The sequence below is a fragment of the Stylophora pistillata genome, chromosome 13 (assembly GCF_964205215.1).
Source record: "Stylophora pistillata chromosome 13, jaStyPist1.2, whole genome shotgun sequence".
Lineage (NCBI taxonomy): Eukaryota > Metazoa > Cnidaria > Anthozoa > Scleractinia > Pocilloporidae > Stylophora > Stylophora pistillata.
Window position 1 is genome coordinate 3350576 of NC_142531.1, and position 25729 is coordinate 3376304.

A 25729-nucleotide genomic window follows, 5' to 3' on the forward strand; every position below is an offset into this window, starting at 1 on the left:
CATTTCATCCCCAAATATGGTAAAAAAATGGCGCGAAAAGAGGAGGAAGCATCTCAGAAGATGCGTGAGACTGAGGCCTAAGAAATGTAGCATGGCGACCTTGCTGGCTCGGACTTTTGTACGAACATTCTTCTTTCCTAAAACCCCTAATTTGACATTTATACTGAAGAGAACACACCGCTACACGAGCACAGCTTCGTCGAAACTCCATGTGAACGGAGTCGACATTCATTTCGAAGTTGCTGGTGAAGGGAGCCATGTTGTCTTATGTATGCCTGGTGCTCTTGGTTCAACGCAAAGTGATTTTGGTCCGCAGCTAAAGCGACTTAAGGATGAGTTTACAGTTATAGCTTTTGATCCTCGAGGATATGGAAAATCGACTCCTCCAAAACGGGATTTTCCAATTGATTTTTTTGAAAGAGATGCAAGTGATGCTGTTTCCCTAATGGAGGCACTTGGTGAGTTAATTTGTACATCTTACCTACGTGCCTAGTATGTGTAATCAAATGGTGTACGGTCTTTTCGTCCAAGAGTCTTTTCGGCTTATGTGCGGTGTAAAACGCACCAGTGACGTCACAGTTTAAAATGCACCAGTGACGTCAGAGACCCTAACCATATTGATTGAAAACTCAAGGTAAGGGTCTAGGGGTCTCTGGGTCTTGTGGGGTCTCTGGGTCTTGTGGGGTCTCTGGGTCTTTGGGTCTCTGTTCCTGTGGGTTCTCTGGGTCTTGTGGGGCCTTTGGTTCTCTGGGGTCTCTGGTCTTGTGGGGTCTTTGGGTCTCTGGTTGTCTGAGGTCTCTGGGTCTTTGGCACTCTGGCACTTATAGTATGAAGGTTTGCCGAGTGATACCTATTTTTCAAATATTATTTGCACTTATAGCGTAAACTATGTGCAATTAAATTTAATAAAAAACCTCGGAGCAGATTTTCAATGACAGCAACACCTTTATTTCAATTTAACAATTATTGAAAATAGTAATAAGCTTGTACCTGAAATGAAAGTTGCACCACAGCAGTAACTTTATGTCTTAATCATGGAATCTGTAACTGGACAAATACTGACATTTTTCTTGGCGTTTGTGTCTCTAATTGAAAACTTTGTGGAAGATTATCGAAGTGTCATTGACAACATGCATTTACAGGCAATGTTACAGGTCAGATTACAGGTTACGCATCTTACACAACGGTCAAATGTGTAAGAAATGCAACATTCATAATTCTTGTTCGGCTTTGAGTAGAAACACTTTGCAAGTTCCTTTTGCTTTAGAAAATAGGGAGAGTTATTCTCCGATTGCAGGTTTGGTCACTTCATTCCAAGGAATTTTACAGTGTTGGGCTTCTTGAATAATGGATTGAACGGTGACAATTTCGTTTGAGGCCATGATTTGACTATGATACCAGCTAGCACAGCGTGGCTATGCTTTGAAATGTTATGCAAATAACTCGGCTAATTGCGTAAGTAACCCAACAAAGCTTGATCTATTTTTTATGTGTTCATTGACACCTTAGCAAATGACATTCTGTGAAAACACCAGTAATTAGAGAGAGATAATTAACATAACATAACTCATTTGATGAATTCATGCAGCTATTACTTTTGTCCTCCAAGCTCTTCATTTCTCTTCTCATTATTCCCCACTTGCAAAAAAAGGATTACATTTAGAGGAGGATGTAGTGAATTGTGTTACTTTACCTAGTACGTGACTGGATTCAGTTGTTTTGAAATATGAACCTTTGTGCTTAAACCTATCAACATCGCAGTGGCATATTACCAGATATCCTCTCACACAAAAAGTCACCACGGGATAACTTGAACAGCGCCATCTTTATTTATAAGGGAGTAATCCCACCACTGTGGTCAACCTTAGAAAAGTTGCTTTTCAAGGAATGCACATTTCATCTAACCGCCATGGATGCTCCAGGCCTCAATCTACTAGAAAAAATGTACAACTGCGCTATCAAAGACTATTCTAGCAATTTAGTCTCCATTCCGTGTACAAATTCCGCCAAACCTGACATTATTCCCAGAGAGCGTAGCTCCAAAGAGATTCAGAGAATGTTATCTTGGATGCAGAAAGAAGACAGGGTCTTTACAGTCATCTTTAAAAGCCAAATAAAGTTAGACTTTGAGGGGTGAGAGCACTATAACTACTCTCGAAGCTGAACAATAATATAGCAAAATTTACCAACGGTAATTAAATCAGTTGAGACCAATCAATTAATTGGTGCATTTTTTAAAATTAAGCTGTTTCAGTTTTGGAAAATGAATTAATTTCATTGGTCATATTTGACGTTAGGGGTTTTGTTGTTCATGGTAAACGTAGTTTGTTTGCATGATCATTGTGAAAGATATTGTGGTCGGTGATTCTTAATTAATTACCAAATAAAGTTAGACTTTGAGAGGTGAGAGCTCTATAACAGTACTCTCAAAGCCGAACAAGAATCATGAATGTTGCATTTCTTACGCATTTGACGGTTGTGTAAGATGTATAACCTGTAATCTGACCTGTAACGTTGCCTAAAAATGCATGTTGTCAATGACACTTCAATGATCTTCCACAAATTTTTCAATTAGAGACACAAACGCCAAGACAAATGTTAGTATTTGTCCATTTACAGATTCTGCAATTAAGACATAAAGTTACTGTTGTGGTGCAACTTTCATTTCAGGTACAAGCTTATTAGTAGTTTCAATAATTGTTAAATTGAAATAAAGTTGTTGCTGTTATTGAAAATCCACTCCAAGGTTTTTTTTTTAATTTAATTTCACATAGTTTACGCTTTAAGTGCAAATAATATTTGAAAAATAGGGATCACTCGGCAAACCTTCATATTATAAGCGCCAGAGTCCCAAAGACCCAGAGACCTCAGACAACCAGAGACCCAAAGACCCCACAAGACCAGAGAACCAAAGGCCCCACAAGACCCAGAGACCCCACAGAACCAGAGACCCAAAGACCCCACAAGACCCAGAGACCTCAGACAACCAGAGACCCAAAGACCCCACAAGACCAGAGACCCCAGAGAACCAAAGGCCCCACAAGACCCAGAGACCCCACAAGACCCAGAGACCTCAGAGGCCCCGAGACCCTTACCTTGAGTTTTCAATTAATATCTGAGGTTAGGGTCTCCGACGTCACAGGTGCATTTTAAACTGTGACATCACTGGTGTGTTTTACACCGCACATAAGCTGTCTTTTCGTCCGAGTCTTTTCGTCCAAAAGTTTTTTCACCTAAGTCTGTTCGTTTACTTGTTAAGTCTTTTCTCGAAGCAAATAAATAACTTTTAAAAGGCTAGATTTATAAGGCTATAGAAAGAACTTGTCGCAAGCCGCCACCATTTTGGTACCGATACCTTTAGTCACCAATCTTCGTTTACGAATTCAACGTCATGAATTTTACAATAAATACATAGAGAATGAATGAAGTTGTATCGCAATATACTTTATTAAATAGTGGCAAAAGTAAAGACTTCCTTGCCGTTTAATTATTTCACGCAAAAGAAATGGGAATATTAGGCTTGTTGTTAAGTGTCTATTGCATGTCTATTGAGCATAAAAGGGCAACGAAGTGTAACATCACTACGTGAATGGCTTGCAACAAGTTCTTTCTATAGCCTTATCTAGCCTTCTAAAAGTTATTTATTTGCTTTGAGAAAAGACTTAACAAGTAAAAGAACAGACTTAGGTGAAAATACTTTTGGACGAAAAGACTTGGACAAAAAGACTTTTGGATGAAAAGACTTCTGGACGAAAAGACCGTAATTCAATCAAATGAAGTTTGGATTTTGGTCGAGGGTCGAGGGTTGAGGGTAAAATGTCGAGGGTCCGAGAAAAATGTCGAGGGTCCATAAAAAACTAAAAATTGTAAATTTTAAAAAAATTAAATGTCACAGGAAACTCTGACATGTTGTGACTTATTGATTTTGTATCCTTTCACGCTTCATTTACACAGCTTCCACAAATGCACCCAATGCTTAAGAGAAAACCATATTTTGATGGACGAATTGCTTAGTCATGCTTTCCACAAAGTGAACCTTGACCTTGATCAGCCGGCATCTATTTATTTGTGGTTGCAGGTGCATTTGTGGAAGCTGTGTAAATGAAGCGTGAAAGGATACAAAAACAATAAGTCACAACATGTCAGAGTTTCCTCTGACATTTAATTTTTTTAAAATTTACGATTTTTATTCTTTTATGGACCCTCGACATTTAACCCTTGACCCTTGACCCTCGACCAAAACCCAAACTCAATCAAATGGAGATGAGTGAAATTAGGAAATAATTTCACGTGCATTTTGTCAAAAACAAACCATGGCAATTTTGTAATTTCACATGTGAAATTACGAAAATATTAAATTAAAAGGAAATGACAAAACACAAGTGAAGTTATTTCCTAATTTCAGGAGAAAACCATTTATTACTTTTTAATATTGTGGGTGACAAATTACGTTCACAACCGTAATTGTTTTTACTGGTGTATTCTATTGAAAACCGAGAACATGAAGAAGAATATAGTTTTTGTTTAAAGCCTACATTATTGTTAAAGTTCGTAATTTTCTGAGTTTCTTCACAAAAAATACCTTTCAAATTCTTAATGCCTGTTAATAATTTTCGGCCGCTCCTTTTAATTTCATAACTTCTTCAAGGGTGACCATCTTAAATCTCATCGCCATCTTGGCTCTGATCGAGATACAAGAGATGTTACCATGGCAATTTTGTAATTTCACATGTGAAATTAAAAATTAATGCTGAAATTTTGCGCCAAAATTGAGAAGTAATTTGTCACCTATAATATTACAATGATAATGGCTTTCAAATCTATTATGACGTCTGTGACAGTATAATTCGCAAATAATTCCAGTGCCAAAAGTTTAAAAACTATACACTCAGAGCCTGACAGGTGTCTATAACAAGCCCAGATGGGTGTTGTTACACAATTTGTTTGAATGGAAATGAATAGCTGTCATTGAGAAATCATCACATGACTGATTTGTGTCAAGTAAGTCTGGAAAACTTTCTCATCCTTTCAGGCCACTCTAAATATTCACTCTTAGGATGGAGTGATGGGGGAATAACTGCCATGATATTGGCTGCTGCTCATCCTGAGAGTATCCATCGTTTGGTAGTTTGGGGAGCCAACGCCACTGTAACAGCCAAAGATATTGAGCTGTATGAAGTAATCAGAGACACATCAAAATGGAGCCCAAAGATGAGAGAGCCTTTAGAGGGTGAGACATCTTTAAACATACCATATGGATATTCTTAATCCATGCCTTGAAAGGGTTCCTTAGTTTGCAGTTGATTTTTTTCTGAATTACTGAAAACGTCCTTCATTTGTATGCAAGGAAAACCTGTTTGGTAGTTTGAAAGGTTTCTACACAGTCTTGCATTCTTGGAAGAGTACAAGAATTTACAGAATATAGTCAAGACATCAAAAATCAATGATACAGAGGTAAATTCATGAAAATCTGTAAGAACTCTGAATTTTTTTAAGCTAAGACTGGTGCTTAATTTGATGACTGGGTGAGATATTTTGTAACGTTGCTGAATTGACATAAATTACCGCAACCTTTCATTTACCGATTCACATAATTTTCAATGTGATATACCTGATGAAGTAAAGTTTAGAAAATAAAAATAATTATGGTCTTGAAATAAAGTTGAAACAGCATTTTAAATTGTATATACAACAATGTGTATAAACTGTAACACAGCAAATGAGGCAAACACCAAAGAGATAAAAACAGAGAAAATCAGTCACATGTCTTTAAGGGTGGAAGATATTAACGTAGATTGCACCATGTGTTCCCAAGGTATGCATCATGTTTACACAAGTTTTTTACACAATATCCAAAGCATTTTGAGAAAAAAATTGACATATTATGGGTTCTCAACCCATAAGTCAAATTTTGTGTTGGTCTAAGCAGATAACATTTACCAGTACTTACCGTAATCAGGTTTCCCTGGTAACTCAATGATACTCATTTATACTTTTCACTGGGAAGGGGCAGTGTAAGGGTACAGTGCCCTCTAAGGATGTAACCTAGTGGCGTAGTCATGGCTCATGCCCAACCCTCACAACCTTGAGTCTGCCTTGCTAAAGTAAGGCCATCATATCTCCCATGGAGCTTATTGTTACAATGACAACTGCTCATATCTTTTATTAGCCCCACACTTTTGTTCCTACTTGTAGATCTGATCAGTCATTAAAAAAAAGGCTACGTCTGCATTTGAGTGAAATGGCTCATCAGCAGGAACTTATCCCAGTTTCTGTAGCAGGAATAGCCTGCTTGCAGTCAGTAGTTTGTGTTTTCAAGTGTGAAATTCAGTGCAGTGAATATTTGTTTGCCCTACTGGACAGTTGGAAGAGCTGGGATGAGTGACAAAGTGAGGGGAAAGGAGAGATAACCAATAGGACAACTGAATATTCACCACACTGAATCTTGTGCATGAAACACAAACTACCACCTGCAAGTGTGCTTTAGAAATAAGCAACCAGGAGTATTGCTGCTGCCCCTTGATTGTGTGCCAGTCCATTGCAGGATACCCCCCCCCCCCCCCTTAGCATTTCATCAGGCTTCCCTGACAGGTGGCTGATACTCATTTATACTCCTGAGTGGGGGAGGGACTGAAAGTTAAGTGTCTTTTGCAAGAACACAACACAACAACAACATTACAACAACATTGACTTTATTTTTTTTAAAATGAAAGAAATAAAGGCTTTTGTAGCCCGCAGTTAGCAAAGCTATTCTAGGCGGGCTACCTAAACAGACACTGTATAGGCTCACACACACACACACACACACACGCACGCACACACACACGCAACAATGAAATAAATAAATAAATGAGCAAATAAAAATAAATAATAAATAATAGTAGTAATAATCATGTTAAAGGTTTTAACTGAGCCAGTCACACAAGGGACACAACAATGTGGCCAGGTCTCAAATGCTCACCTCTCCACACTGAGTCTAGTGTGCTGAGCATTAGGCCATGCCTTCTTCCACATGTTCAATGTGTGACATTACCTTTTTATTTTGTTTCAGTTCTAAAAAGTATTCAGTACCAGTTGCAAAATGACTTTACTCTATTCACAAAAGTCATGATTTAGAGTTTTGATGCAATCTCTTTTGGTTTCATTTTAGCCTTGTATGGAAAAGAAGGACTCCAAGAGATGAACAGTGGCTGGGTAGATGGCATTACTCGATTCTATACTGACAGGGGTGGTGACATTTGTACCAGTGCTGTCAAGAAGATTGATTGCCCCACCCTGGTAGTACATGGGCAGAAGGACCCCCTGGTGCCACAATTTCACCCCGAGTATCTACATGCCAACATTAAGGGTGCCAAGTTGCATGTCATGCCTGAAGGAAGACACAACCTTCATCTTCGATTTGCTGACGAATTTAACACACTTGTCAGTGCATTTTTGAAAGGCGGATCAAAAACTTAAACCCTTTTTCGATTAGGACCCATTGTTGTCCGCGAAAATTCATTTTTTTCGTAGTAAGCTTTGGATTCTGTGGTAAACTCAGCTTTGGCCAACTTGTCACGTAATTGGATAGCAACGGTATGTTACAATAACAGCGTAAAACCGAAGACGAACTAAAAGAAACAGAAAAAAACCGTGAAACACATGGATGAGGAAAGGTTAAACAGTTTTAATTCAAATGAACGCAGAAAACCTGAAGTGATAGTTGAGCTCCATCAATTTTTATGGAAGTTTTAATTATAATGAAAGAAGAGAAGCTTAAAAAGTTCATTCTTCTGTAATGTGTAAATGAAGGAGACTACTTTAAGCTTCCAACATTATTTCTACAGGTTTATACCTTAGTAGAGGAGACAATGATTTATGCTAAACACATTCTTACTCAATGAATTACACACAGAATAAGGTGATGTTTCGAGTATTATTGATTTCCTTAAAGTAAGTTTTTAGATGTGACATTTTCTGCGGTAAGTTCATTTTTTCGTTGTCCAGTACAGGCTATAGGAGACAAAAACAGAGATGTTTCAGTCGTGTGAAGAGAAAGTTAACTTAGAGGGAAGGTAAATGGAAAAAGAGAAAGAGGAGTAGCAACAAGGCAATGGGAAAGGTCCAGACATACTGAGATGCATTCAACAAAACCACAACAGAAACTGGAAGGTTAGAGTTAGACAACGGTTGAGAAGTATAGTTCAAGTTGTGACGGTTAGAGGGATAAGCAAATTAGAGAGGCAGGGTTTAGTTCAGGAAGCTTCCTCGCTGTCAAACCATCAAAGTTAAGTAAGTATTACCTTCTGTCATTCTGAGTTTTTTTTACGTTATAAAACCATTAAGCCAAATAATCGTGAGGAGCTTCATACCCTAAGGGTAATTTTGAATGGGGTGTCGTAAGTTTTCAGGGATTCCGTTTTTTCCCCTATCATTGCTCAGGGATCAGTTCAGAAAGCTACAGCCAACCTCTTAACCATCAAGTCTACGGTGTAAAACTACGTCGCGACCCTATTATCCCCGTTTTCCCGCGCTTGAGGCAGCTAACATGTTTTCACTTTGAGTTAGCTCCTCAGCTCTTATTGGCTGAAAACCAACGGTTTCAGGTTGGATTCCTTAGGGGACTCAGACTTTTAGTTTGTCCCATGTTTGTGACAAAATGAAAAAAAAAAAACATCTTTCTTTGCTCAAGATTCGTTTTAAGGACGCTCAATCGAATAGTGCTCTTAAGTTAGCCTACCCTCGAAAATGGCACACAAAGACGACTAAACACCACACATCAGTCGAGTGACATTTCCTGAAATTTATTAAGACATGCGGGTCGAGATGCTTAATAATATGTAGTATTCATTGCTCTATTTCATGCTGTCAGAGATTTATCTGTGGAGTTCTTTACATTAGCTTTCAATTTATTCCGACTAATTAACCACCAACACGTAAGGTTTTTAATCTGTAACCTTTTACAAGTCTTGCATAGACTGCGAACATTGAAATCGTTAAGAACTCCGTTTGCTGTTGTCTTACTCGCCATTGCTGACTTTCGAAAAGCTTAGGGGAACAGGAATTTCCTGCACTTTCGACTCGCATCCTCGGTTGCTTGGCCAATTTCCAAATGTGGATAAGACATGTTTCAAAACGGCCTTGTAACCTGCTCGGTATCGCTGGCTCACCAATACACACGTGACTGGATGCACAAACGGGTCAGCTGTGGACAACGCAAACGCCAAGAGATCAAAATAAGTGCTGCGCCAATTGAAATGATAAATGAGGACCACTCGAATCTGAAAATAAATAAAAAGAAAAAACGGTGATCATGAGTTGAACGATGTCCACTGATCACTCAGAAAATCAAGTATAAATTATAGGAACTAATTATTATGAAATCGATCATCGCAGTAATGAACACTGCTTAAGCAGAAGTGGAAATAAGGCCTGGAAAAAATTCAGGCCTGTACAGGATGACCTTTGCGATACCTGTGCAGTGCTCTACCAACTGAGCTAACAAGCCAACTGAAAGTTGGTCACCGGCTATGTTGGTTCACACCAACATACTAACATGTATTCACAGATATAGGCACTATCTTGAAAAATGTGGCTCAAAGTTTTTAAGTCCATAAAATGCAATTCTTGCAACTTTTTTCCCGTGTCCCTATGGTTTTTTAATCTCATTTTTGTGCGTTTTCATCCAGCTCAATTTTGATATCTCTTTCACACCAGGAGAAATTGTATCAGTGATACTCAAATACTTTGACGTATATTATGGTAGCAAGAGAAGGATAGACATGTCAGTAGATTTAGGATACTGACTTCGTCGACTTTCAATTATTTGTGGTCTTCTATGGCTTTGCATTAGTAGATTCAGAAGCGAGATTGTTCAACGATTTAAAAGTAATTAAGGTTAATTTTCTCTCTGACTAAGGTCTAACCCTCGAAACGTCAGATTTGAAACTTTTTGCGGTGGCCAATTGACATTATAAACTCGGTGGATAAAAACAAGATTACCTTGTTGTACTCTCCCACCGACGCAGCACCACAGTTTGTTTAGAAACTTACCCTCCCCCCTTATTTAATTTGTAATTACAAGAATTGCCAATCGACATATGCGTTGTTAAACCTAAGATTTCCGAAGACTAGCTTAGTGAATAGGGTATACATAGTTAGGAAAGAGGCTTAGATGGGTCGTACTTTTGTGCCGGCGCCCGTTCGTTCGCACGTTACGCTGTTGTAAAGTGGGTTATATGCGGCGTGTAGTGAGAAAGGATGACAAGTTTTAAAACTACTTACCACAATGGGCAGCCAGCAGAGAGAGTAAAAGAGAGCCATCAGACCTGTCAGCTTTGACAGAATGATGGATTCCTGTTCTGCGCCAAACTGAGCTCTGATCTCCACTCCAACTGACCGGTTCATTTTCTTCAAAGCTTTTAAGACTGATAGGTTCATAATTAGCATTATAAGGATACAGAGTGAAAAATTGCAGACAAAGGCATGTACTACCACTGCTTCTCGTAAACTTTGCGAATAAAGCGAGTACAAACAAATAGTGACTGGTTGCTTTGTGAGTTCGACTGTGTTTAATATGACAGGGAGACTCGCTAGTGCACCTGCATGTATGAAGATATACACAGTTGCTACCACAATTTTGCGAACTTCTAAGAGTTGCTCGTAGTAGAAAGGAAAACACATTGCGATACACCTTTCCGCAGACATCACCAATGTTATCATAACTGTCATAGTCCCGAAGAATAGCAGACATAACATGCTCACTGAACAACCAACTTTCCCCGCAGGCCATTCACCTGTCAGTAAAGCAACCGCTGTCCAGGTGTACCCGGTAAGCGCCAGAAGAATTCCCATGAGTGCTTGAAGGCCCATTAGTAAATCATTACACTTTTTCCTGTTGAATGACACTTTTTTAAATACAAGCAAATAATAGGCGGCTATGGAGTTTACCAATACTGTCACGATTGTATGAAGGATCGTGCAAACTCCAAGGATGAAATTTTGTTCAATTTTGTAGTCTCTGCTATGGTCATCCGATTGGGTTTCCATGTCTCAGCGATCAAGTCTCTATTCTCTGTGATGTTCCTGAAAAATTTAAAACATTACAGTTGATATCACTAATTGTGTAAATAGTGAAAAAATGCAAAATTGTCATAGCTTAGATTTCTATTGTAGAGATTAAATTTCACGTTGAAAACAAAACATTTGAAATGAAAGCTATGTTCGCGAATTCGAAGATCAAAAGTTAACATTAAAGTAACATTAAAAGTTGAATAGTAAACATTCTCGTTTTTTCGGTCCTCTGAACTTGAGAGTGACTGAAGGCCACGACCTCGTACAATTTTATTTTTGATACAAACTATCGTCTTATCTAGAGCTTTATGTGATGAAACATACGAAATGGCTCGTTTTGTTTTTCAACGCAGTTTTCCTTTTCCGCGAGATGCTTAAGTAATAGCTGTCAAGAAAGTTTTTCTCGCCATAAATGTTAATGTTGAATTTACCACATTGCATCACTGACCTTGGTTAAGAGCCGTGAATATGTCGATGTAAACCGAAAGGTTTAGATACGATTTGAGAAGGAGCTGTTTTCACGGACTCTGTCTACGTTAAAAGCACTTAAAGCGAGCCGCATCATACTGCCACCTGTAAATCAATGCATCTCTGCTTTTGTTCAAAAGTGTACAAAAGTACGCAAAAGACACTGGCTATCTGGTTATGAATGAAAGAAGTAAAATCCTGAATTGTGTTTAGGAGATTAACAAAAATGATTAGAGTGAATACGTCACACGGTCGATAATTTCGAACGGCCTCTAAATGTAAAGAAACGAAATTACTCCGGGATTAAAGTTGCAATTATTGACTCGGGTAGGTTGAAGAATATTTTTCTTTTCTTTCATTTTCAGAAGATATGAACGTGATAAAAATATTGAATGCTGACCAAGGCACACGAGAAAAGTAGTAGGTTTAGACTGAGGAAAAGGTGAATTGCGCACGAAATAGGATGATGTTGCCCTGCTTAAAAATTGACTAAAATTATTATCGCGAAATTGAAAGCAGACGATGTTACGATGGAATTAAGATATCAAAATTCCGACCATCATTTCGTGTAAAATACAGTCTTTCTTTCCATCAAAATTACCCGCTAATAGAACGTTTATTGACAATGCATGTTTCTTTTCAACAACATATCACCAACGAAGTTCATAATCAGATTGGATTTCCCAGATGCTTCGCAGTTTTGCACCTTTGAATATTTCGAAACTTCAAAACAAATTTTTTTCTATAGGTGTCATTCAAATGGGACAATTTCTTTAGTTTGAGCCTTTCTGTTGTCTTCGCTGCTACATTTTCACAGATGCTTTTAAAGCATGATCGGCTCTTTTCAAGTCGAAGTATGTTTTGAAAATTGTGATTAAAAACTGAAAGATCTCTCAAGACTGGGTAAGAAACGACTGAAACCCAAATGGGAATTTGTGAATGATTCGATAGGGAAATACAGAACAGATAGTAATAGTAATAGTAATCAAAGTTTAATGTCTTTACGTGGGGCATGGTTACCCATACTGCCCGAGCCAGAGGCTCATGTATGAAACGCAAGACAACAACCCACCCATCCCACCCCAGGAGAGGACATCCATGACACAGCAATCTCGTACGTGGGAAATTAACGTCTCCTACCCCTAACCCTGCAGGAGACGGGACCTCCATTTATTCGTACCTATCCGAAAAGACTAGAATATCTAAAGCATTTCTTGATGTTATAGAAAGGCAGCATATTCTTCTCAATTATTTTGAGACCTTGAGTGTTGGTCCGGCTGGGGCTCGAACCCTCGACCTCCCGCACATCAGTCCAGCGCTCTATCCATTGAGCTAACCGAGAGACATTAAAAACTGATCAAGAGTTTCCGAAGAAATTACTTAAAAAGACAAAATGAAAGTTAAAACTCTTCATATTGGAAGCATTCAGAAGCTAGAAAACCAGCTAAATTATCTACAAAAACCGGATTAAAAATAGCTGAAAACCGTAGAGCTGTCCTGAGCATGGTGCATAAGACAAACTCAGTAATATAAAAAACTAACAACAAAGTAATAAAGAAAACTGAAAATCACTTTTTCATTCATAAACACTGAAAACGTTGATTTTAAAAGGGAAAAACTGAAACAACACAATGGATGTTAAAACGAGAAAAAGCGTTGATTTTGAGTCAAAAAATCGAAAAACCTTATCCCAAAGATCAAATAACCGAAAAAAGTTCTACTCTTTCAAAGCAGCTTTTGAAGCTACCTAGGGATATGCCGAAATAATTTATTTACGTTTATTTCTACGAGGTTGTTACTTTACACATTGATATGAAATTACTGCTATAATCGGCAATTGGTTTTACGTCACAAGATTTGCGCTCCAATAAAATTCGCGAACGAACAATACGCGTCCAGAGTTCGCTTTCCAATTTAAATATCTAAAATGTTACATTACAGTTTCGCTAAAAAGAAAATGCGACATGTCGCAATTAAATTCATCACATCAACGAGCAGTATTACTGATGCTATGGCGTAGCATAACTTGATACGAATCTTGCTGAAATCATTTGTTTTTAAAAGCTCCACGGAGCAGATAGATATTTTTGCTTTTCAGTTATACATAGAAATGGCATTAACAGGCTTTCTTCGCATCAGCAAATTGAACTTTTCAAGAAAGCATCTTTTACATGACCTTTTGTCTCTATTCTCAAATACTGCCAACGAAAATTGTGGTCAAAACTTTGGCGATGAATTCAACTGAATTCCGTTCTATCTTATCATCTTAGAACTGGGATGAGTTAAATGCAAAGTTTGAAATAGATTTTTGCTATCGTACGACACCAGAAAATTTTTAGGTCTTATCTATAACCATTATTTGTACTACTGGATTGTCATGCGACAAATTAATAAGAAAGAGAATGTCTTTTCCACCTCCGCTCAAACAAAACAAACTAACAAAAGAGGAGGGACGAGAATTCGTACTTGTATAGCAGTCAGCCTTAAAATATGTACGATGTCTCTGAGAACAAACTCCGTAACGGAACTTGAAAGTAACCGTACTTACCAAGGCTTAGTCGCTTCTTGCAAAGAGAGAGAGAAGGAGGGAAGTGAAGATGGACATCAATTTAGTAGTTATTTACCTATGACGAACTTAACCTTTATTTGCAAGTTTAAGTACCATTTAACCCTTTTTTTAAGAGAACCTGATTAAATTCGCTCAAGTATTGAAAACGCCACTTGAAACATGTTTCCTAATGAAATAAATTGCTGCTGTCATCAACCATGCTTTTTAAAAAAAGCATGGTTGACGACAGCAGCAAATTATTGTCAGGATGGTACAATGATTGACATATTATTTTTTAACATTTTGCATGGATGTGCACTCTTATTGGTTAAGAACTGAGTACCCGATTAAAAAACTAGAGTTTTGTTTTTATTGTCTCGCCTACGTCAATAGTGAACTCAGAAGAACTCTGCATCTTTACATCTTTAGAACGCCTGAGATAATAAAAGAAATTCAAATTGATCTGTTTTTGGTGCTGGTGTTGGAGAAAAAAAGGCGAAGTTTCAGTGAGGATTGAAAACCTTACGTTTGTGATCTTCAATCAACCAGGATACGGGATCCTTGTCCTATATGAGCATATCAATGGTCTGTGTTCTGCACGTTTTTCTGCAACTGTCGCCTCTTGGAGCTCCAGTAACTGGATGAAACTCAACGCTAAAAAGTGTAAAGAAATGCGGATATGCTTTCTCAAGGAACCCACAGAACTCCCTCATTTGAAGATCGGCGACCAACAATTAGAGCTTGTAACTTCACACAAAGTACTTGGCCTGGTGATTCAGAATAACTTAAATGGAACAATCACATTGAAGCTACTGTCACCAAGGCTTCTAAACGCCTACACATACTCAGAGTACTCCGTCGAGGGGGTGTGGAGATGAATGATTTAACCACTATCTGTATCTCACTGATACGATCTGTTCTTGAATATTGCTGTGTAGTATGGCACCACGCCCTCCCATCCTACCTTTCACAAGAGCTAGAACGAATACAGAAGCGTGCTCTTAAAATCATAGTACCTACTTTATCTTACCCAGAAGCTCTGCAATTCCTTAATTTAAGAACATTAGTTGAAAGACGTAGTGAACTTTGTGTTAAAACTCTTGGAAATATCTCAAGAGGAGGGCCACTTTTTAAACATCTCCCGAAAGAAAGAAAGCAAGTGCATCAGTATCAATTGAGGAACGCTAGCAATTTTTCAGTGACTAAATGTAGGACCGAAAGACTGCGCCGCAACTTTTTCCCAAGGATTATTTTAGCCTTCAACAAATAAGAGTTTCTTTTTATATATATTTGCATACCCACATAGTTAAATGTTAATTCTTAATTATTTAATTAATTATCTTGTATTTCTAAACCCATTGTAGCCCAGTCCCTATCCACGCATGTAATTTTATATATTTGTTAAATAATTGTAACCACATTGTAATTCAGATTTTCTGTGAAACTGTGAGAAATAAGCTTATCTACTACTACTACTTCTTATCTACTAACTCAGTGGTATTATGCGATCAGAAATTGGAGGAATCTAGGGTTCCAGTTTTCATAAGCCACTCGTGCGTTTCCTTCTTCCCATGCTCGTGAGAAATTAATTAAATATCTTTCTTATATTACACCAACAACGATGATAACAACGACTTTATTGTGCCCTATAACAAGTTTCAACAATCTATAATTATTAATAATTAGTTAATGATAATTTTCCAATACCCTGGAAAAACTAATCAGCTGACAGGGAGCTGGACTAAGTTAAACAAATTAACTGTTTATAGCAGTGGTACAGTGTGGTCAATATACACACAAACTATACAGACATCCCACATAAAAACATTGAATTGTGATAATATTAAGCAATCTTCGAAGATCAAAAAGGAGCGAGTTTTTCATCGAGAATTCATCATACCTTCTTCACAGTTGGGGTATCATTTGACACAATGAAAAACACCACATACACAACGAACAGACAAGAAACATATACGTAAAAGTGAACAATATTAGAAGTTTGTCAGACGAACTGAATGAGCACCGCCTTGTTCCAACTGCTGACCAGCTCTGATGGCTTGAACCGAGATTATGATTTATGTCTCCTTCTTCAGTTGCCTATACTTGAGAAAAATAGAGGATATTACTTGGCCAAGCGGAGATATGAAATTCTCTTCGAGTGTTGAAAGATTGATTATATAACCATAGAAACGTTTTTATTTTCACGTGTGAAGATAACATGTTATTTTCGCGTGTGAGGATATCACGTTTTCGCGGGAGTGTTTACTGAGATAAGTTTGTGCTGGGGAAAATGCGCACTGAGTCCCTTATTGCTTATAAAACGTGGACCAAAGTTTCTGTTTCCTTAAACGATTTTAGATGATTTTTGATGCATGAAAAGTAAAGTAACCAAAGCTTTTTTGATGCTTCTAAAAGCCGATTAATACTGTTTAAAAGAATGCAAAGATATGATGATACGGTTAAAAGTCTCCTTCTGTTGAATTCCCAGGAAGATTCAGATCTCTGTCAATGAAATGGCAAAGTTTTTTTCATTATTCTTGACAGTCGTATTCATATGCGTTTCAAATTTTGAGATTTAGATCATTCGTGTATCGCTAAGACCCGATTAGCAGTATCATTAGTGCAATTTTGAGCTGAAATCATACTACCATCACTTCTTCGGTCAAATAACACGTATCAGTGAAAGAGCCTTTTGCTCCTCAAGTGGGTGTAAAAATTAGTCTGATCTTAAATCAGATCATAAACACTACATAGCGGGCCACAGAATATGTCAGACATCCGTCATAGTACGTGTAACAGCCTTTTGAACCATGGAAACCTCAAAATCACATCACTTATTCTCTAATGCAAACGCCTGTTTAGTAGGCCGACGTACGGCGATAGCGTTGTTTATGCCCGCTTTGAATTCTCTTGCAGTGATTTTTACATTTTAAAACATTCTATGCCGGTCACTTTAGCAAGCTGTAAATAGTGGCACAATGTCTATGAGTTTGACAAATCAGTCCTACTTGTTATTTGAAAAGAAACAGTTATCAAGAGCTTCCAGGGACTGCCCCGTGTTCTCCCTACCAATCTGGTCTGAAAGGGACTGGAATTGAAACACAGGGGGCGGGGTTTGGGGAGCATTGCGATCAAACTCTGTAAATGCCCGAGAGTTTGAAAACTTTAAGGATTTCCGAACGCATGTTTAGCGTAAAGTGAGGAGAAAAACGGGTGAGATTCCTAACTATTCCAATGCGTAAGACAAATGAAAGAAGGATTTTCGGGAAAGATTAAATCTTGATCTTATTTTATTGTGAGATATCCAAACTGTTTTCTGTTTTGACACAGACTCTTCGTTTGATGATGACTTTTCGGTGATAAAGGCAAATAACAGAACCTTTCTCCCTTGCTGCACAGTGTACTGTCCGCTGTAATTATAGACCTCTTATCATCACAAATATCTTGAGTGGCTCTAGTACTTCCCTTTTTTTCACACATTTCCCTCGGTGTTTACTGCGACTCCACCATGAACGCAACAAAGAATAACTACAGCTAGCACGACAAAGTTTATGGACGACTTCATCACGCCACCGTGCAAAGTGCAAAAAAAAAAAGTGCGAAAGTGTAAACTAACACAAAGTTGGTCAAGTCAAGAACAGCAATGTGTGTAAGTCTCGGCCTTAATTTTAAAAACTTCGAACTTTCCTTAGAAACTGCGCAAAACTACGTCTCACCTAGATTTTCCATATTTACAATGGCAAATTATCTATTCAACTGTGCATGCGCAATCAGTTGACCGCTGTGTTGGTTTGGTGGAGGTTTCCAGACAGCCACAGCTGTGTTCAGTTTACTTTTGATTCAGTTCAGATTTTCACTACACCCTCGTTATCTATTTGAACAAACAGTTGCTACTTCTCGGGTAAAAGCTTCATGTTTGTTCCTATTGCAGCTATTTCAGTACACTTCTCAGATGAACTTGGTAATTTTTGTGATTGGACTTTTCTATGGTCCATGTCTGTCCATCGTGTCACCGCCCGCTTTCCAGCACCCACTTTGCACGGCACTCGTTAATCCTGTTTGTCACGATATGAGTCCGTTTTACCGCACCGAGAATGGTCAATGTAATAATCTTACCCATCCACGCCGGGGCGCAGCCATGACCGCTTTCAGGAGACTGTTGCGAAACAGCATCCAGGATGGTTTAGCCAAGCCGAGGTGCATGAAGGAGGTAATTACTTTTCAGAACTATATATTTTGCTTGATTAAAAAACAAGCTTCTTTCAACCAAATATAGCAGCAACAGTTCAAAAACTTGGGAAGGTTACTTGACTCTTTGTGACTGTAAATAACTCGGCTCCGGCGTAGGTTACTCGACAATTAATGTCAAATAGGTGGATTAATCGTTATCCATCGGATAAGTTCCTACATATCAAACTAACTGATCGCGAAGTCACCACCGGGTATCCATCGGGTACCAACCAGATATTAGCCAAGTAATCACCAAATAGAAGCAACATACTTCAATTTCCCCAACAAAACACTAGATATCTTTACCAGAAAGTGGACAAATATTGTCCGTTCTGGTTAGCTCAGATAAACTTTCTAGACAGCAGTCTACTGAAAAGATATATTATTGTTACATATATCTTGAATTTTACATAATTATTCTTACTTTTTGGAAGGTAATACAGCTTGTGCTGTGGTTTTAAAGTTTTATAGTGGTTTGGCATCAATCCTTGATCTGCTTTTCCTCTCGCAGACAGATTCAACAGGTCCTCTTCCAAACGCAAGGACAGTCAGTCCAATGTTTTTTCCTCAAAGTCAGAACCCTCAGTCACTATGGCAACAATCTCCAGCGTCCCCGCAACGCTCAAACATGGCGTCTGTGTTTGGTCAATTCCCAACGCACGGTATAATTTTGACACTTCATAAAGGAGTTGTAGTGTACAACGCCCAGTGTAGTGATCCTGATCCAGAATGATTCGGGATCATTATTGCAGACAAATCAGGCGGCCCCGATTTTACTACATGCATTCCAATGACGCGTGCTACGAGGTGTCAGCCTCGGAATTCACAAACACAAGAGCAAATAAACAGTGCCACTGCCTTCATAGACGATTTTACTACATGCATTCCAATGACGCTTGTTACGAGGTGTCAGCCACGGAATTCACAAACGCAAGAGCAAATAAACAGTGCCACTGCCTTCATAGACGCCCCACAAGTCTATGGAAACAATAAGGGAGAGGTGGAAAGAGTACGCGATATAAACTCACCCGATGGTAAGCTATCTCAGTGGAAACGTTAAGCCTCTCCTACCTCAGCTACAACGTGATGATCCTAAAGTGTTCTGCCGCTCATACAGCAACGAGACTCCTTGCTTTTACACAGGAGACTATAGAAGAAATAACGTTAGTCCAGGTTGAACGACTAAATTAGCTATCATTTTTACAACTTTCCTTAACCTGCATCCCTTACATGTAGTATTCACCGCTGTCGTTTAGAGCAGTCGGTTGATTGCTCAAACTATTCCTGGATTCCACGGTGATTGGCCTACAAAACTCGCATCGCCTTCTCAACCAAACAAAAGCAAAACTAAGGCCCCGATCCATTCTACGTCGGATAAATTACAACAGCTATTTCGGTCTACAAACCCAAAGAAGGTTTCCCGTTCACGCTGCAAAATGAATAAAGAGTAATGTTTTCTAACTACGATTTCCGGCGAATGAAAACCAAAAGTACACCCTTATGCACGTCGGCACAGAGCAACAGAAGAAACATTGTGCTGGAGCAGACAACTTGGGAGGTAAAGAGGCAATAGAATAAGGGGTCGCATTCCATATTGACTCGCTAAAGTTTATCTTAAAGTTAGTTATGCGTGATACACTTTGGAAAAGAACATGTACTTTCTTCTCTTCTGTTTCTTAAAGCTTTAGCTGCCATGCACACTATATGGGTGAGAGAACACAACAGGATTGCCTTAGAGCTGAGTAAGATAGAAACACACACACTGGGATAAAGAACAGCTCTTCCAAGGAACAGGAAAATCATTGGAGCTATGATGCAGCATATAACATACAACGAGCATCTGCCAACTATACTCAGTCCACAAATGGTAAGGTCTTCGTTAAAACTTTAACGATACCTTGGGATTTTTGTTTAAATCCATCTGTTTATTTGACGGGGTATGTATTATGTCTGACTTTTGAGAGCACTTTTCAGTCGATCGTAGTGAACCAAGCTCACAGTGATCATCCTGGCCAATAAGTAAAAACGATGTGCCAATGAGAATCCAAAATAAAACAAGAAAACTGCCTGATTGGTTGAAAAGGATGCGTGCGTTTGCAGATCAATCACAAAGCGCAATTAAGGGTTCTTTCTAGGTGACATTCATCTGAGCATCATCGAAATACGTTACTCAACTCTCTACGTTTACTCTTCTTTTGCTATCCACGACTCTTTCCGTTACCGGTAGGACACAATGTTGTTCTGAGTCTTGCTGAAGTTTTCGAAATCAATCTATGATAGCTCGTTTTGATCAGTTTACTTCGCTGTGTGATAGGTTCAGAAAACTCGGTCCTCTTTCTCGACCAATCAGGTTCAAAAGTTAAACCAATCTCGACCTGGTGACTTGCGTTTTTCCGCGCTACAGGTAGTTTGAGTTCTCATTGGCTACTTATGATATTTTCCTTTGTACTGATTGGCAGTTATGATTACTTTAGTTTTACGTCGCTCAGACGAAATGCACGTTTTTCTTGACAAGTCAAAATGTGCTCGTATGAATGCGGCTATTTATTTAACGATTGCAGAAAGAATAATCGCCCATGTTTTCAACAGCTTCGAGAATACGAACTGAATCTAACCCAACCATGGCAATACGACCCATCCGCTAATTCCTCCATTGCTAACAGTTTTGGATCCGCAGCACTAAGGTTTGGTCACAGTACTGTTGGCAATATGTACACAGGGCCTGATAATTTTGATATGCCCATAGACGATATGCACAATCCAACTCCTTTGTACAACTTACAGCAGGGAGGCGTGGACAGTATCTTGAATGGAATGCTGGAACAATCTGCCAGGAAAACTGATAGGTAACATTTTGCGTGTGCAATAAATGTAGAACTTTAGGTTACCTCAGCCTTGGGTGGGCTAATTTCATTGTGTTCTTGGGCAACACACTTCGCTCTCACAGTGTTCCTCTCCTCTGGGACCTGATGAAATGCAAGCGAGGAGGGAAGGGGGGAGGGGTGGGTGGTGATATGGACAATTTAGCTCCTGTGCAAAACTTCTGTTCCAATGTGATTTGTGGCTGGGATAGTTTGGAAGATCTCTACCTCCACCTGGCCTGTGATATGTTTGTCAACCTTTTACGGTCTTCTGAAGAGTGCTGTGTTTGTTGAAAGGTTGTTTTCATAGGCGTTATCAATGAAATTAAAGCCTGGACCCGGAGTCTTTGCAGATCTTGTGAAGAGTGCTGTTGCCGTTGCGGTTACCTGGGTTAGGATTTACTAAACTATTACAATTTTCGAGGTACTTTTTCTCCTTTTTAAGAAATCTACGAAAAGGAGATTGTTTTTGATACCAAAATGACTCGCCGACCGGATTTAATGCTGATCAACTGTAGCAAATACAGAGAGCTTCTCTTGCTAAAATCATCTGCGACAACAGTGATGAGATAAACAGAATTCAGCCTAAGGCCATGTTAAAAAAAGGTTCGGGAGAAGAAAAACAGGAAGTTTGTTGTGCCGATCTTCCTCATGTAGATATCAGTAAATGGAAAGATGAGATAAGGATTCGGTGCGGTCTTATATGGGTTATCTACTTAAAAATCGTACGTTTGGAGATAGATGTTTATCATTAGCGTTTGTCAAAAGTCTGAGGCAACTTGAAAAGTGTTGTGATCCCGCATGGATTGTAAGTCCAGCCATTTCTGACGGCTCCACTTCCTCTTTCCCGTCGTCCCTTTCTGCCCCACTTCAGAGCCATGAACCTTAAGGTCATTACGAGTCAACAACCATCCCCCATCTCACTGAGGGATGCGCCATTAGCCCAGCTACAGAGAAATCGTTGGTAGGTGCCAAAGCCCTTTCCAGATCATGCCCCAATTAGGAATTTGCTTTTCCCCACAATCAGAAGACTGTTCGAAATAAAAAAGAAGGGAAAAAAAAGCTTTTGAAAAAACTTTTTAAAAAAAAGAAGTGTTACAAAGACAAACAACTGCACCGCTCGTCGAACAAATTAAAGCCCAACAACATCACTTACCAGAAGACTTGGCAGTAAAACCATCAAAACAGACTTCCCAGCACAAGAAGGACGAAGACGTCAAAGAAAGAGTGAAGAGTGTTTATGAGAGGGCACCACTTAAGACTAAGCGAGCACTAGATCTGGCTACCGAAAAGGGTTCATCGGTATGGTTAACCGTCCTTCCCTTACAAGAGCAAGGATGTAATCTCAACAAAAGAGAATTCCGAGACGCTATTAAATTGCGATACGACTGGCAATTGGAAGATATTCCTTCCAAATGTGCTTGTGGGAACGTGTTCACAGTGGACTATGCAATTGTCTGCAAAAAAGGGTGGCTTTATTATACAGCGCCACAACGAACTTTGAGACTTAGAGGCTGAGCCTTTAGGAATTGTCTGCAAAGATGTGGAAATCGGACCCCAACTCCAAGACACGACAGGAGAGCAATTAAACAGTGATTCCAACATGGTGCAAGATGCAAGGCTAGACATTCATGCTCGTGGTTTCTGGGAACACAATCGATCTGCATTTTTCGCTATCAGTCGAGTTTGTCACCCAAACGCTGAATCGTACAGAAATCTGGAACCGCAGCAGATTTACCGCGTGCATGAGAATGAGAACGTTCCTACTCAAGACGTGTTCTAGACATCGAACATGGTTCATTTACGCCTCTTGTGTTTACTTCGACTGGTGGAATGGGCCAAGAATGTTTGAGATTTCACAGTCGCCTTGCAGAACTCATTGCAGTCAAGAAAGGAGAACACTATTCAAAGACAATTTCCTGGAGCAGGGAAAAAACTTCGTTTGCATTATTAAGATCGGCCCTAATCTGCCTAAGAGGATCCAGAACAATTAGAAGGCTCAAATTGGATTTTACTAAATGTAGACCTGGATATTCAAAGTTCAGAGGCTGCCATTTGTGAGGATCTCATTAATAGGATTACTGTTATCATTGTTATCACTATTATCATTATTATTATCATTATTATTATCACCTTTATTATTAACGAAAAGCTCGAGAAGTAAACGTAGACGAGGTGTGTTTTTTCTTAGCTTCTGATGGACATTATAATGTGTTTTTCGATTTTTAGGGTTTTTATGAAACTTTTGTAACTACTTTTGGTGATTTTAAATAAAGTGGAGTTATATTTTAAGGCAATATTTCCTGTTTCCAATACGAGATCTCCATATTTAGGGAAACAGGAGGAACATTGGGGCTGAAGGGGACAGTGGTATTGTGGAAATTGAGACAAGTCAATTAGTGGTAGAGGGAAGTGGACAGGAGGAGCAAGACATCGTGCAACCTCACCTTGGAGAACGATTTTCTTCTATGGTGGAGTGGGGACATCCCTATTAATTTACAGGTGTTACTTTCGAAAAACAACACCTGTAACATAGCATTGGATGTTCAAATCTGAAATAAACCTTTTCTTAAAAGTTAAATTCAGCATTCAACGTGAGGTCTCTCTTCCTATCCTCCCTCGATTTCAGATAGATGGAGCTATAATCGAGCGGGAGAAAAGGGATTGGGGCCAAGCAATGGAGGGTCTAATAATCGGTATTTTAAAACTGGAAATGCACCGGGCAACTTCGATTTGTCTCGAAACATGGAAATTCACCTCCAACCTATGATAATTTCCTTCCAGGTTAAAATGGAAAGCCGTTATTTTCAATATCTGGAGAAGATCAGTCTAAGTAGGTAGAGAACACTAAAGTAGGTCTGAAGTAGGCTGGTAGAGAACACTAAGGACCTCGGAGTAACCATCTCTTCTGACTTGTCCTGGGGCATGCATGTATCTGCAACGGTAAATAAGGCAAATATGGTATTAGGTATCATAAAGCGGTCCATCGGAACTAATAGCCAGTACGTGTTTTCGCAGCTCTATAAGTCACTGGTCAGGCCCATACTTGAGTATGCGGCCCCTGTTTGAAGTCCGTATTTGATTAAGGATATTACGGCTCTAGAAAAGGGTCAACGAAGAGCTTCGCGACTAGCTTTAAGGAAGAAACGAGGCGAAATGAGTTACGAACACCGTTGTAGCTTACTAAAATGGCAAACTCTAGAAAAGCAGAGAGAATTTCTATCTCTGGTTCAATGTTATAAAATAGTTTTTGGTATTGATCACCTCTCTTTCCCAGATTTCTTTGTGTTTGCCAATAAGCGTACAAGAGCTAACCACGACTATAAACTTTACCTGAAAAGAGCGGTTTGTAATTGTTACAAATATTCTTTCTTCATTCGCATTGTGGGGAAATGGAACAGCTTGCCAGAATACATTGTACACGCCGAATCATTGTCTGTTTTTAAGAGTAGACTTAAAATTTATTTGAATATTTATTAAATATTTATTGAATCTGTAGCCATTAAATTTTTTCTTTTGTATGTTTTTAGTCAGGAAAATTGTTTTAATACAGGGCTAACCTCACGATTTTCCCTTTTCAGGATGTATTTTTTATATTTGCGTTGTAGCTTCCTGAATAAACGTTATGTTATGTTATGTGTTATGTTACGTGGAGATGTTAGAATGTTAATGATAATAGAACTGATTTTTGTTGACAGTGATGAGAGTGTTCAAATACTGATGTGGCGTTAGCTTTGCTTTTTATTCATGGTTTCGACAATGATTCGTGCAATTTTACGGCTAAGGAACACGTGTACTGGCTCTAGAATAAACGAGAAATTTTCACCTATATCGCAAGGGGTCGTAGCCGGCCTTAGTAAGAAGACTTTGCAGCCGTCATCCTTTAAGTCACTTTCGAGACAAAAGTAACATTACAACTTCCTAAAATGCTGGAAAAGGAGAAGGAAAGTCATAAATTACTATGCGTTACTGGCCATTACCACACTCACGACAGCCAATGAGAATCATACAGGAAGCGCACAAAGTTTGAATATTGGAAGTATTTACCGTTAACATTGATCAAAAAAAAAAGGATCGAAGAAAAGATTTGTTTCTTGTTTTACAAATGAGAATATAACATCTGCACTATTTTAATCCTAAGTGTCATCAGTTTGATTATATTTTTTTTCTCGCAGATGAAAAAAGCGGACGATAGAGAAGACAGCCGAAAACAAGGAGAGTTGCAGAGGCCACTGAGACGGCAAATGACCAAGGAATCTAACTACATTCTGATAAAGGTCACCAGCTTTGCACAGCATTGTGAAAAACGTACACTCATTAACCCTTTGACAGATTTCAATATTGCTGTATCTTTTATTAACTGCAGTTTTACGAGATTTAATGAACTAGGTTTTAAGGGATTCGTTACTGGAGAAGCCTCTTCGAACATGTATATACTACCCCGCCCTCTCCCTCCCCCTCCCCCCGCCCTCTCCCTCCCCTTCCCCCCTCCCCGCGGCAGGCCAGATGACGATTTAAATAGCCTGACCGTCAACTTGAAAAATTACATCAGGGGATCATAGTAAGAATT

The 25729-nt window shown here is 38.9% G+C and overlaps 3 protein-coding genes across 5 annotated transcripts; 2 read left to right on the plus strand and 1 right to left on the minus strand.

The window, feature by feature from the left end:
- Window positions 1-47: 47 nt before the first annotated feature.
- Window positions 48-7950, plus strand: LOC111331302 (serine hydrolase BPHL). Its single transcript, XM_022936383.2, has 3 exons — window positions 48-458; window positions 5033-5230; window positions 7151-7950. The coding sequence occupies exons 1-3, from the start codon at window positions 92-94 to the stop codon at window positions 7456-7458; spliced, it is 873 nt and encodes a 290-aa protein (XP_022792118.1). The 5' UTR covers window positions 48-91; the 3' UTR covers window positions 7459-7950.
- A 74-nt stretch (window positions 7951-8024) lies between these two features.
- Window positions 8025-25630, plus strand: LOC111331287 (thyroid peroxidase-like). Of its 3 annotated transcripts, XM_088742624.1 has the most exons (6): window positions 8025-8151; window positions 18000-18278; window positions 18810-19471; window positions 19981-20165; window positions 20888-21144; window positions 25335-25630. In XM_088742624.1, exons 4-6 carry the CDS (start codon window positions 20109-20111, stop codon window positions 25336-25338), a joined length of 318 nt encoding a protein of 105 aa, XP_088598750.1. In that variant the 5' UTR covers window positions 8025-8151; window positions 18000-18278; window positions 18810-19471; window positions 19981-20108; the 3' UTR covers window positions 25339-25630. The 3 variants fall into 3 exon arrangements, 2 of the variants coding, with proteins under 2 accessions (XP_088598750.1, XP_088598749.1); XR_015994479.1 differs by lacking the exons at window positions 20888-21144; window positions 25335-25630; XM_088742623.1 differs by lacking the exons at window positions 20888-21144; window positions 25335-25630 and having other exon boundaries at window positions 18810-19332.
- LOC148717290 (uncharacterized) lies at window positions 8773-11028 on the minus strand. The gene is made up of 2 exons (XM_088743658.1): window positions 10264-11028; window positions 8773-9260 (listed from the first exon to the last, which is right to left on the minus strand). Exons 1-2 carry the CDS (start codon window positions 11026-11028, stop codon window positions 9000-9002), a joined length of 1026 nt encoding a protein of 341 aa, XP_088599784.1. The 3' UTR covers window positions 8773-8999.
- Window positions 25631-25729: the final 99 nt, after the last annotated feature.

Coding starts and splice junctions, on each gene's coding strand:
- LOC111331302 (XM_022936383.2), top strand. CDS start 92: ATGGCGACCTTGCTGGCTCGGACTTTTGTACGAACATTCTTCTTTCCT. Junction 459..5,032: donor TTCCCTAATGGAGGCACTTG/GTGAGTTAATTT, acceptor TCATCCTTTCAG/GCCACTCTAAATATTCACTC. Junction 5,231..7,150: donor GATGAGAGAGCCTTTAGAGG/GTGAGACATCTT, acceptor GTTTCATTTTAG/CCTTGTATGGAAAAGAAGGA.
- LOC111331287 (XM_088742623.1), top strand. CDS start 19,089: ATGACGCGTGCTACGAGGTGTCAGCCTCGGAATTCACAAACACAAGAG. Junction 19,333..19,980: donor CGATATAAACTCACCCGATG/GTAAGCTATCTC, acceptor TGTTTCTTAAAG/CTTTAGCTGCCATGCACACT.
- LOC148717290 (XM_088743658.1), bottom strand. CDS start 11,028: ATGGAAACCCAATCGGATGACCATAGCAGAGACTACAAAATTGAACAA. Junction 9,261..10,263: donor TCTGCTGGCTGCCCATTGTG/GTAAGTAGTTTT, acceptor ATTTATTTTCAG/ATTCGAGTGGTCCTCATTTA.